Source organism: Notamacropus eugenii, chromosome 4 (assembly GCF_028372415.1).
Source record: "Notamacropus eugenii isolate mMacEug1 chromosome 4, mMacEug1.pri_v2, whole genome shotgun sequence".
NCBI classification, from domain to species: domain Eukaryota; kingdom Metazoa; phylum Chordata; class Mammalia; order Diprotodontia; family Macropodidae; genus Notamacropus; species Notamacropus eugenii.
The window spans coordinates 249,812-263,127 of record NC_092875.1 but is presented as its reverse complement, the minus strand read 5'-3'; the positions used below and the strand labels follow the sequence as shown (position 1 = coordinate 263,127).

General features: G+C 40.3%; 1 protein-coding gene across 1 annotated transcript in view; it reads right to left on the bottom strand.

The window, feature by feature from the left end:
• LOC140502777 (uncharacterized) overlaps nucleotides 1–13,316 on the bottom strand; it is a 70,537-nt gene that overhangs the window by 17,867 nt on the left and 39,354 nt on the right. Inside the window, 1 exon segment of the mRNA XM_072606774.1 lies at nucleotides 3,844–4,162. Within this exon segment, the coding sequence (XP_072462875.1) occupies nucleotides 3,844–4,162 (319 nt within the window).

Genomic DNA, 13,316 nt, shown 5'->3' with positions numbered 1-13,316 from the left:
GCATAATGAATTGTGCTCTGACACATTAATTTTCTGAGATACTTTTTTCTTTTTTCAAAATATCTTTAAATACCTCTGGTCACTACAAGAAAATTAAAAGCCTTTTACAAAACTCATCTTAAAAAAACGCATGGATTGACCATGTCTGAAAATATGTATCTCATAAAGAAATCTGAGTTGATCATCCTTTTATACACCAAGTGGCCAGCATGCTTCACTATTGGTCCTCTTGCAACCTTTCCCTTTCAAGGTTCACAAACTCCTTCAAGGATTGAGAAAACAGTCCAAGGGATATGAGCTAACAATTTGTCAGTGGCGCCTTAAGCAGTAAATAATTGTCCAACTGAGTTACAAAGACATTTTTCTTTTGGGACATCAGGTATGTGCATGTTTCAATCTTAACAGATGTCTTTTTGCAGTGATTCTAAACTGTCATGATCAGGAATACACAGCTTTTGGGGATCATGCAGTGAGAACCTCAAACTCTGACTGCTTCTGACTGTGTGCAACTTATTCTTTTAGATTCTCAACCTGACATCAAATTGTTTCCAATCTTCTAGGAAGGTTAGACATTCATGTACAAATGGTCACAGGCATGCAAAGACCCTTAGTGGCTGTCTATCACTGCACTGGACTCATCCTCTCTTTTTTGGTCTACCCTGTAATCACCTTATTAAGTTTGAAATCACCCAATCAAGATCTTACTTGGGTTACATTCTTGCAGCAGTGAAGGCAAGCTATTAGAAGACCATCATCATCAGGCATGCAAAATAGACTCCATCATGAAACCATCATGGACCACCACAACCTTGCCACAAAAACAGACCTTAAAATGCCACTCATTGAAATGCTGAGATTGTTTTCTAATTAGACCTTCTCCTCTGTTCATGTTACTTTTTCTATCTGGCAGCTTCTCAAAAGAATTGGGTGGCAATATGGTTTAGTCATTCAACAGCGTTTCAGTGAATGTGTAGAAACTTTACTAGTGATAGAAATAATGTCTTCTGAAGAAATTCTATGCTTCCAAAGGTTGTTTCCTATATAAGCCCTAATTTAAAAAAAACCAGATAACAAAGTAATATTTGCAATTGACCTTGAAGCACATTTGTCATTTAATATGGTACTTGCCAAGAGCCAACAGAAAAAGAACATTTAAAAATAGTAATTAGCAATTCACTGTGACAGAAGAGAGAGCAAACAAAAAAGAATTTCCTTCACCTGGAGACTTGTCAAATTCGCCTTCCATATTCCACCTTATCCATGAGTGAGCATTTTCAACATATTCTGTTAAAAAATCAGAATACAACTGTTGGTGCAGTGGACAGAATGCTGGGCCTTGAATCAGAGGGCACGAATTCCAATCCCATGACAGAATCCTGCTATTCCTGTGACACTAAGGAGTTCACAAGACCTGTGCTTGCCTCAGTTTTTTTAAATCTGTAAAATGGGCACCATTACAGAATCCAATTGCTAGAGTTCTTATGAGGATAAAATGAGACAATATTTGTACACTGCAGGACACATAGTAAATAGCTGTGGTACAAATGCTACCCATCACTTTAGTTTGATTTTCACTGTTTCCTCCCAAATTCTGCTCTCCCTAGACCATTACTGTTCTCAATCCTTTGATTTGCATATTTTCTTGTTGAACATAATATATTTCCATCCCAAAACAATGCATTCCCTGTATCAGCATTTGTTTGTAAATGAGATTCTGAGCTTTGTGAGCTCAGCAGAGACTGGCCTCTTTATATCCTGCCTTCCTTTTTTATCCTCATGGCTTAGCACAGTGCTTAAAGCAGTAGGCACTTAATCAGTGCCTATTGATTCCCTGACTGGGTCCAGGGCTGACAGCAGTCCCCAGCCTCTACTTCCTGCATTCTGATCTTTCCCCAACTTGTTCAATGCACATTCAGGCCTCAGACCTCCTTCTGTCCCTTTCTTTTAGTCAATCACCTGTAAGCAGTTACCTTAGTCAGGTCTGAACCAGTATTGAAGATTACAGAGGCTTCTTTCTAGGCTCCTGGAGATTCTCCTGCTATGGGACACTTGTGTGTCCCTAACTTCCAGCTCCCTCACCTGATGTGGTCACCTCTATGTGGTCAATGTGGCCAAAGATTGTCCAAGAATCGGGACAGAGATTAGTCAGAGATTAGGAAAGGAACTTGGCTTGATGATTTATGAAAAGTTTAGCCTTGGAAGACTGCAGAAAAGGCAACAGACATCTCTCCTCCTCCTCATGTGCAGCTAAGTTTACAGAGAGAAAACATGAAACCATGCTGCCAGATCCAATACCAATTTAGGCTGTGTAATCTCAGCTGGGCCCTCAGTGAAGCAAGGCAATCCTTTGCCATCTCCCTACCTCCTGGGCCACTTGACACAACAGCTCTTCCAAAGCTTTTCACTTGTTTCTAACCGTCCATCATGGCTTGTTTCCAATCCTAACCCATTCACAACCACTGAAAAAAACCTGGACATTTATCAATGGTTTTCTTGTCCTACTAATCTCACATAAATCAGGAGTCTTCTTCTTTTTGACTCCCATATTATTCTTCTGCATGCTACAGAAAACCCCCTCACATATGCAAATGATCTCACCCTACCCCTTCATCTACCTCCATATATTCCTCCTCTAGAAACTCCTTCTTCTCCTCTATCCCATGTTAGTGACCATTTCCCTATTACCACAAATGAAATGATTTCTCTCAAATACTTAAAACACTCAGTTGATCCATGCATCCCCATGACATGGTGTCCAATACCTTTCTTCCATTTTATGGCTAAACAGCTGGAGATGGCCATTTCCATTTGGGGTCTCCAGCTCCTTTCCCTGGTTTTCTTTGAAACTCTCTTTTTTTCTTTCTTTCTTTCTTTTTCTTTCCCTCCAAACTGCCCAAGACATAGCCACCATTAGACACAAATAGGAACATCTATGCAAAATTATTCTACACATATTTCCATTTATTAATTCCTTCTGTCTATGTGGATAGCATCTTTCTTCATTTGTCTTTATAGTTAATTTGGATATTTATTAAGAGTGAAAAGAAAAAAAATTTCTCTGAATGATACCTTCCAGTTTTATTGTTCAAGTGAAACACATATTTTAAAATTATCAACAATCTCGAAATTGCTAAAATTCAAGGACCATTTCGTAATCAGAATCCTTGACTTCTCTGCATGCTTTGACACTGTCAGTGTCCCCCTTTAATTGATATTTCCCTCTCTAGATTTGAACAACATTATTCTCTCAGTTCTACCTCTATCATATGCTATACGAGAAATCATCCCAAGAGTTCAGGCTTAGAAATGAAATGCCATGCACTCCTCATCAACTCTCACACATTCACATTCGTGACACAACCATGTTCAATCTGTTGCAAAGTCTTCTTGATTCCATCTCAATATTGTCACTTTCTTGGTTCAGACCAATTTCAATCCATACCTGACACACTATCAGAACCTGCTGACTGGTCCATCTGCCTCCATTCTTTCCCCAGTCCAGTCAATCATCCATCCAGTTATCAAGTTCTTCTTCTTAAGCTCTGACGTGATCATGTCACCATGTATTCAACAACCTCCAGTGGCTCCCCAGCAAAAGTATAAAATATAAAACCCTTTCTAAGGCTGTGAAGGCACTTCATTCCCTACCCCTTACCTACTCTTCCAGTCTTCTTTCACTTTTCTGGCCTCCCCTTAGCTCCTATATATGCTGAAATCCATTTGTTTGGGCCTTTCTGTTCCAAGGACAGGACCTTCCACCTCTGGACTCTGTGGGTTTTTCTTGCCATCCCTGTTGGTTAGAATGTTCTCCCTCGCTTCCCTGAACCCTAAGCTAGAGGCTACCTCCCATAATAATTTATAAGGTTTCTCTTCAGTGTGAATTTTCTGAGGTTCAACAAGACTGCACTTCTGTATAGAAATCTTTTCACATTGATTACATTCACACAGTTTCTCTCCTGTGTGGATTCTCTGATGTGCAATAAGAGTTCTCTTCTCCCTAAAAGTCTTTTCACATTGATGGCATTCATAAGGTTTCTCTTCATGTTTGACAAGACTCTCCTTCCATATAAAAGTCTTTCGACAATGACAGCATTCATAAAGTTTCTCTCTAGTGTGGATCCTCTGATGTTGAAGAGAATCCTTCCATTTAAAAATCTTTCCACTTGATAACATTTATAAGGTTTCTCTACACTATGGATTCTCTGATGTGCAATAAGATACTTCCTTTCTGTAAAACCCTTTCCAGGTTGTTTACAATTATAATTTTTCTCTGCAGTGTGGATACTCTTAGGTGTTGTGCAGACTTCTCTCCAATTGAAGTCAGAGGGACCATCACTCATGAATCTTTGCTTGTGTGTTTCTTCTGCAGAAAGGCTTAGCTCTGCAGTATGCTCCTTATGAAAAAAAAGCCATCAATAAAACAAACATAGACACTACACACACACACACACACACACACACACACACACACACACACACACACACACCCACACACCCACACACCCACACTTATATCCCCTTTGTTCCACAGGCAGAACAAAAACTCAGTTACTTTCTATTTCCCCAAGCAAAGAGAAACATTTTAAAAGCACAGAAACAATCGCTTGAAAATGCCCTTAGTTCACATTCCAAGAATGATTTTATTTCCAAAGAGCTTCAGGCATGAATTTCCATTGGATCCTCACTAAAACCTGTGAGACACATAGGGTCATCATTCTCTTCAAATTCCCAACTCAGACCATGAGCTCAGAATGGCTGAGTAACTTGACCCAAATCCCAGCATCTGAGACCAGAATCCAAACCCTGTGAATGGGCCTGCTCTGAGTACTTGACAAATTATCTCCACTTTCAATCCTTTCTTCATAGCTACAATGCCATTTGGAGCACATATACTAAATACTCAAATTATTTTATGGTCCCTGGGGATCACTTTCAATCTGTTGCATTATCTCAGGTTACCAACACTTCATTTTGTATTTACCTGAGGCATAATGAATTGTGCTCTGACCCATTAATTTTCTCAGATACTTATTTCTTTTTAAAAAATATCTTTAAATACCTCTGGTCACTACAAAAAAATTAAAAGCTTTTTACAAAACCCAACTGAAAAAAATGCATCGATTGCCCATGTCTGAAAATATGTCTCATAAAGGAATCTGAGTTGCTCATTCTTTTGTGCAGAAGTGGTCAGCATGCTTCACTACTGGTCCTCTTGCAACCTTTCCCTTTCAAGGTTCACAAACTCCTTCAAGGATTGAGAAAACAGTCCAAGGGATATGAGCTAACAATTTGTCAGTGGCGCCTTAAGCAGTAGATAATTGTCCAACTGAGTTACAAAGGTATTTATCTTTTGGGACATCAGGTATGGGCATGTTTCAATTTTAACAGAGGTCTTTTTGCAGTGATTCCAAACTATCATGATCAGGAATACACAGCTTTTGGGAGTCATGCAGTGAGAACCTCAAACTCTGACTGCTTCTGACTGTGTGCAACATATTCTTTCAGATTCTCAACTTGACATCAAATTGTTTCCAAACTTCCAGGAAGGTTAGACATTCGTGTGCAAGTGGTCACGGGCATGCAAAGACCCTTTTTGGATGTCTATCACTGCATTGGAGTCATCCTCTCCTTCTTGGTCTACTGCATTGTAATCACCTCATTAAACCTGAAATCACCTGATCAAGACCTTACTTGGGTTTACATTCTTGCACCAGTGAGGACAAGCTTTTGGAAAACCATCATCACCAGGCAGAATTTCCATCACTTGCAAACTTGTCAAATTTGCCTTCCATTTTCCACCTTATCCATGAGTGAGCATTTTCAACACATTCTATTAAAAAACCAGAATACAACTGGTAGTACAGTGGATAGCATGCAGGGCCTTGAATCAGGAAGACCTGAATTCCAGTTCCACCTCATAAACTTGTTAGTCCTGTGACCCTAGGGAAGTCACAAGGCCTACGTTTGACTCAGTTTACTTTTAATCTGTAAAATGGGTATAATAATAGAATCCAATTGCTAGGCTTCTTATGAGGATAAAATGAGACAATATTTATGCTCTGAATGACACACAGTAGCTGCTGTATAAATGGTACCTATTACTTTCACTTGATTTTGTCTGTTTCCTTTCCAATTCTGCTCTCCTTCTTAAATTCCCTTATGTCTTTGTGGAACTAAATATATTTCCATTCCAAAACACTCTGTTTTTCTTCTATCAGTATTTGTTTGTAAACTAGAATCTGAGCTCTGAGACTGGAGAGACTGTCTTTTGCCTTCCTTTGTATCCTCATGGCTTAGCACAGTGCGTAAAACAGAAAGCATATAATCAGTGTTTATTGATTCCCTGCCTGGGCCCAGGGTGGACAGCAGTTCCCAGCCTCTACCTCTACTCCCTGCATTCTGGTCTCTCCCCTACTTGTTGAATACATGTTCAGACCTCAGTTCTGTTTCTGTCCTTTTCTTGTACTCAATCACCTCTAAGTAGTTACCTTGGTCAAGTTCTAACCATGCTGGAACTGGACTGGAACCAATGTCAATGATCATAGAGTCTTCTTTCCACACTTTTGAAGGGTCTCCTGCTATAGGACACCTGTGGGTTTCTACTTCCTGCTCCCTAAACTTATGTAGTGGCCATCTACAGGAATGTGGCCAAAGACTGTCCAAGAATGGGGACAGAGATTAGCCACAGAGATTAGGAAAGCGACTTGGTTTGATGATTTATGAAAAATTTGGACTTGGAAGACTCCTGAGTAAGACAGCAGCCATCTCCCTTCCTCCTCATGTGCAGCTAAATGTACAGAGAGAAAATCACAAAACCATGCTGCCAAATCCACTACCAATTAAGGGTGTGTAATTTCAGCAGGGCCCTAACTAGAGCAAAGCAATCCTTTGTAATCTCCCTGACTCCCTGTGTCACTCATCACAACAGCTCTTCTAAATCTTTTCACTCATCCCCAAGCTACTAATATGGCTTCCTTCTACCACTCTCCCAACCACTGGAAAAAAAAAAACAAACCAGACATTTGTCAAAGGCTATCTTATCCTCCTCATCTCACACAAATCAGGTGTCTTCTTCCCCATTTTCACTCCCATATCATGTGGAAACATTATTCTTCTGCTTACTAAAGAAAATTCCCTCACACATGCAAATCATTGCACCCTACCCCGTCATCCACCTCCACATATTCCTCTTCTAGAATCTCCTTTTTCCACTCTACCCTATATTATTGACCTTTTTCCTATTACCACAAACAAAATGACTTCTCTCAAATCCTTAAAACACCAACATGACCCATGCATCCCCATGAGATGGGGTCCAGTACCTTCCTTCCACTTTAATGGCGAAACAGTTAGATATGGCCATTTCCATTTGGTGTCTCCAACTCCTTTCCTTGGCTTCCCTTAAAACTCTCTTTTTTCCTGTTTTTTATTCTACCACTCCACACTGCCCTGTAGATGGCCACCATTAGACATAAAAAGGTACATTTATGCAAAATTATTCCAGATATATTTCCATTATCAGTTCTTTCTGCCTGTGGATGGTATATTTCTTCATTTGTCTTTAGAGTTCATTTGGGCATTTATAAGACTCAAAAGAAAAAAAAATTTCTGCACTCCACTTCCCAATTTTATTAAATGAAACACATCTTTCAAAAATTATTAACCTAACCCTAAACTGCTAACATTTAATGGACATTTCTTAATCCTAATCCTTCCTGACTTCTCTCCAGGCTTTGACACCGTCAGGCTCCCCCTTTTTGATCACCCCTGTCTAGATTTTAATGACATTACTCTCTCGTGGTTCTACTTCTACCACATCCAAAAGGGAACTCATTCTCTTTCCTTCAACTCAACCATTCTACCATTCCTAATACTATGCAAAGGTATCCTTCCAACAGTCCAGACTCAGAAGTGAAATGCCATGCACTCCTTATCAACTGTCACACGTTCACAAGCCTGATGCCCATGTTCAATCAGTTCCAGAGTCCTGTTGATTCCACTTTGGTGACATCATTCTATAGATCTTGTTCTGTCTCAGTATTGTCACTTTCTTGGTTCAGACCCCAATCACCCTACACCTGACACAGTGTTAGAGTCTGCTAGTTTGCCCAGCTGCCTCAATTCTCCTCTCAGTCCAGTCATTCCTCCAACCAGTTACCACGTTCATCTTCCTTAAGCTTTGATCTGACGATGTCACCATGAACTCCACAGCCTCCCATGGCTCCCCAGCAAAAGTATGAAATGTAAAACGCATTCTTGAAATTTGAAAGCCCTTCATAACCTACCCCTCTCCTACTCTTCCAGTCTTCTTTCTCCCTTCTGCCCTCCCCCACCCCATATATGGCCCAATTTGGGGGGCCTCCTTTCTCTATTCCAGGGACAGACCTTCCACCTCTGCACTCTGTGGGTTTTTGTTGCCATCCCTGTTGCCTAGAATGTTCTCCCTGGCTTCCCTGAATCCCCAACTAGAGTCTACCTCCCACAACAAGCCTTTCCCAGTCCTTCTGAAATTTAGGGCCTTCCCTCTCTAGACCAGCTCCAATTTCTCCTGTCCACAGTGGGATTCTACATAGCTGTTGTTGTGCTCTCTGATCCACCAGACTGTGAGCTCCATGGGAGCAGGGGATGTCTCTTGAATTATTTTCTCAATACTTTGTACGGGGTCTAGAACAGAGGAGGCACTTAGAAATTTGTTAACTTGGAGAAAGTCTAGGAAACAGTTTATATAGGAGAGCCTAATCACTTTTTGCATGTTCGTGTCCCTAAATTCCAAACAATGAGTTTTGTGTGGATCATAGATTTATACCTAGAAGGAAAGTGAAAGGCCATGGAGTCCAAAACCCTCTCATTACAGAGGGAGAAACTGAGGCTTAGTGGTTCATTGACTGATCCATGAAGCCACTGCTGAGAAATCTCTGAAAAAAATTCCAGGTCAGGCCTTCCTGCTCCCAAATTGAGCACTTGCATCACCACAACACAAAGCAGCCTCTTGTAATCCCACATCCAGTACACCAGCTTTCATCTCACTCACCTGGACAGCAGCTCCTCAGGCCTTCTTGCTCCAGCATCCATGGTGCTTCCCTTTGCTCAAAATAAGAGATCACATCTTCTCTGGGAACTGGCAGCCCTGGGCATGGGGAGTCAGGGATGAGCATGGAAAGAAACTTGGCATTCAGTTCTCCTTAGGGAAACGCATTCAGACCCAGAGTTGCTCCATTTTGAGATCCACTCCATTAAGTTCACATGCCTGAGTCTGTTCTCCCCCTTTAGTGCTTGTCATGTAAGTAACCCAAAACAGAATGTACCACATTATCCTGTTGTAGAACCTGTTCTGAGAAAGAGCCAGACCTCTGCCACCCCCAACCTGTAAAGTTCCATTCTTTTTGAGACTCCTAATTAAAAAAACTGAATTTGAATTAATGAAATTATATGCAATTAATTTATATTAATTATATAAATTTAATAAACAAATGTATATAAAATAAGGTAGAAAAATGAAATATATAAATTACATAAACATAATTAATCATTAATAGAATAGTTAAATAAAAATTAAATTCTACAAAGGGTTATTGTGCAAGACTGACCTGAAATCCCAGAAACAGAAACCTTGACCAATCACAATTCACAGTGCCTCTGTATGCTTTTTCTCTCTCCCTGAAACCTATAGAAACCTTGTGTACTGCTCATTTGGGTCATTTTTGCCTGATAAGGTGAGATTCTCCTGCTGGCAAACTCAATGAACCCTAGGTTGCCCAAATTCCATTTTTTGCCCAGTGTGCTATTCCTGGCAAAGCCAGGGACATGTAAGCAAGGATCCCAGGGTGGTTCCCAGGACTCCTGAAGGAAAATCTCATAACATTTCTTTTCTGAGCTTTGGGGAGAGGTGAGGGGCAAGGTCATAGAATCAGGCTGGAATCAGAAAATTTGGTCTTGTTGTGTCTTCTTTATAGAAGGATGGACTCATGGCACACTTTCCATGCTCTAGAAATGAGAGGCAGTTGATGGTGCACTGGGGAGAGCCCTGGGCCTAGAGTGAGGCATGCCAGAATCGAAATCCAACCTCAGATAGTTACTAGTTGTGTGCCACAGGAGAAGTCACATAACCTCCATTTGCCCCAGTTTCCTCAACTACCAAATGGGGAGAATAATATGCTCTAACTTGGAAGATTATTGTGAAGATGAAGTGACATAACATTGTAAGGAAGGCCCTGGGTCCAGTACCTGGTAAACAGTAGGTGAAAATAAATGCTTCCTCCTTTCCCTTCCCACCATCTCTGCTGGAATTTGAGGGCAACAGGAAGGCAGATCAAGGACAAACTCACTAAAGGAGGGATAAGTAGAAGTCATGGGCTACAAACTGATGCTTGGTAAGAAGAATATTCTGGATCTTCAACCCATCCCAGAGAGGATGGGCTTGTAAGGAGAAGTCACCTGAGCAGCTTTCAGAGACTTGGCAGACACAATTTCCATCCAAGTGGAGGTCAGACCAAATGACCCTGAGGATGGCTCCATGTCTCAGATTCTTCTACACTAATCTGAAGCTGCCTAGAGGTGAGAAGCCTCAGGAGCAACAAGGAAACCCTCAGGTTCCTGTCCCACAAAGCAAAGACTTTCTAGAGGAAACACCAGGCAGCAGGACAGGAGACCAACACTGTTCTCTCTAATAAGTGATAAATGCTCTAAACCCTGCACACCAGAGGATGAAGACATCCCTTTGATTGCATACTCAGCATTACCAGAGGAAATGTCCTTACCCAGGGAGAGCAGGTTCCAGGCATTCTCCAGCATGACCCCCCTGTACAGCTCCTTTTGAGTATGGTCCAAGAGGCCCCATTCCTCCTGGGTGAAGTCCACAGCCACGTCCTTGAATGTCACCAGCCCCTAAATCATTAAAAGTCACAGAATGTAGAGTTGAAGGAATTCCAGATTTTAATAGTCCTGCTGTCATTAAACAGAACAAAACTAAAGCACAGAGAAGGGATTTTCCCAAAGGTCAGACCCTTTATGAGAGCCAGAGTCAACTCCTAAATGCACAGTCATTAAGAGCCCAACTGAATTTTGAAAAAAGTTTTTATATGATCGATTAAATTAAAGCTGAGAAATATTTTCCCCTGAAATGTTCCTCCTGTGGAATCAGGGAGAAAGTTTGTGTTCTATCAGAGAGGTAGTTGGCTCTGTGGGGTAGTATGAGAGAGGGTGATGGGAAATATCTTCTTCATCAGAACTGATATAAGTGATACATTCTTTTTAAAAATATCCTTTTTTTATCTCTTGTGTGTATATTTACCTTAAAGTCTAGAATTTATTTCCTTTCATATTGAACGGAGTTATAAGAAGATTTACATTAATCCAAAGGCCACACAGACCAAAACAGAACTTATGGATCAGAGGAAAGGGAAGCTGTAGACCAAATTTATATATTATATGTAAATACATAAGTCTACATACACATATGCATATGAATGTATGCCAATACTTTATACAACAACTAGATCTTACATATACACAATGATTTACCTGTTATCTCCTCCATGAGAATTTGAACACCTTAGGATTAGGAGCTGGGTTTTACTTTTTAAAATATGCACATGTGTGTGTATACATGTATATGTATATGTACACATATATACATGTAAAATTATTCCACACATACCACTCTGTCACTTCTTTCTCTGGATGCCGATAGTGTTACTTCTTGCATGTCCTTTATTTTTAATTTGTTTCTTAAGAATACTCAAAATGACTTATGTGCTCAAACTCTTCAGACCACAGTGTTGTTGTTACTGTATACAGTGTTCTCTTGGTTCTGCCTACTTTACCCTTAGTCCCTTTGGCAGTCTTTCCATGCCTTTCTAACACCATGGAGCTCATCCTTTCTTACAGCACAGCAGCATCCTGTCACAACCGCAAAGCACAACCTGTTCAGCCTTTCCCCAAATCATCATCAGCTGCAGTGTCCAGTTCTGTCTCCACAGAGGAAGTTGCTTTAAACATACAATCATGCTCAGTGATAATCACTATCTGTGAGTTTCCTTCCATCTTATTTTTACTTATGCTTTTCTTTTCTGCCCTTTTTACCTTATTGTTTTTACTTTATCTTCTCCCCCCACCCTCCCACCCCTCAAATTTATCTAGCCCTCCAAGAGTCCCCCATTTCCTTCCCCCAATTTAAATCCATAAGGACTCCAAAAGTCATCCTCTTCCTGACCCTCCTGAATCCCAGTGTACACACGCCTCTGAAAAGGCCCACCCTGACCCTGTTCCCCAATTTTCTCACCTTTCTACATGTTCAGAAGACTTCTACACTCTTTCACATGCACACATTGTTTACTTTTTACAGCCCAGATGAGAGTAAGGCTCCAACACTCCCAACCCTCCAGCCTTACTTGTTTCCCCTCTCTGAGTTCTTTTCACACTCCCTTTTTCCAATATCATTTCTCCCTTTTGACTTTTCCTACACAGTTTTGTTTTTTATCATCACCCCATCATACACAATTCAGCCACTACTTTTCTTTCAAACTATTGTAGTAAAAATGAGAGTTTTAAGAATGCATAAATAAAAAGTAAACAGTTTGACCTTAATGGGGGCCTAATAATCAGTCTTTATTATTGTCCTTATATTTATTCTGGATTTTTTATGATAAATTTCCAATGAAAATTCTTTCCTTTCCTTTCTTTTCCTTCCTAAAACCTTAAACCTTATTGTACTCTGAAATCCATAGATTGGACAACACTAGGACCCTGCCAAGCTCCACTTAAGGGTTATTTTATGGACCCTCCTGGCTAAGAGTTATTTTTCTTTCCCTCATTAAAGGGGCCATCCCCTGATTACTTCTTAAAAAGATCTATTCACTGAATGGGCATTAACTCACCCTAAGTGACTACCTGCAAAGACCTTGGCCTAAAGGGGCCTCCCTCACTCAAAACAAAGTCAAGTGCAAGTCATGAAATCATTTCTCTGATGGCATGGTCTTCTTCATGCAACAAAGGATGAACACAACAACAACATTTCTTCTGGATATTTTATATAGAATTTTCCAATGAGCTCTGCTCTTGTATTTTCCAAAACCTGAAAGTCTTTCAATTCATTAAACAGTCTTTTATTTCTTCCCATTGAGGATGATATTCTACTTTGCTAGGTAAGTTATTCCTGGATGAGACCATAGCTCTTTTGTTCTTTGAAATACGACGTCGCCAACTTTCAGTCTTTTAGAGTAGAATCCTCTAGTTCTTGTGAAATCCTAATTAGATTTCCCAAATAATGAAATAATTTTTTTTCTTGTTATTTACAATATTTTCTCTTTAACCTGGGA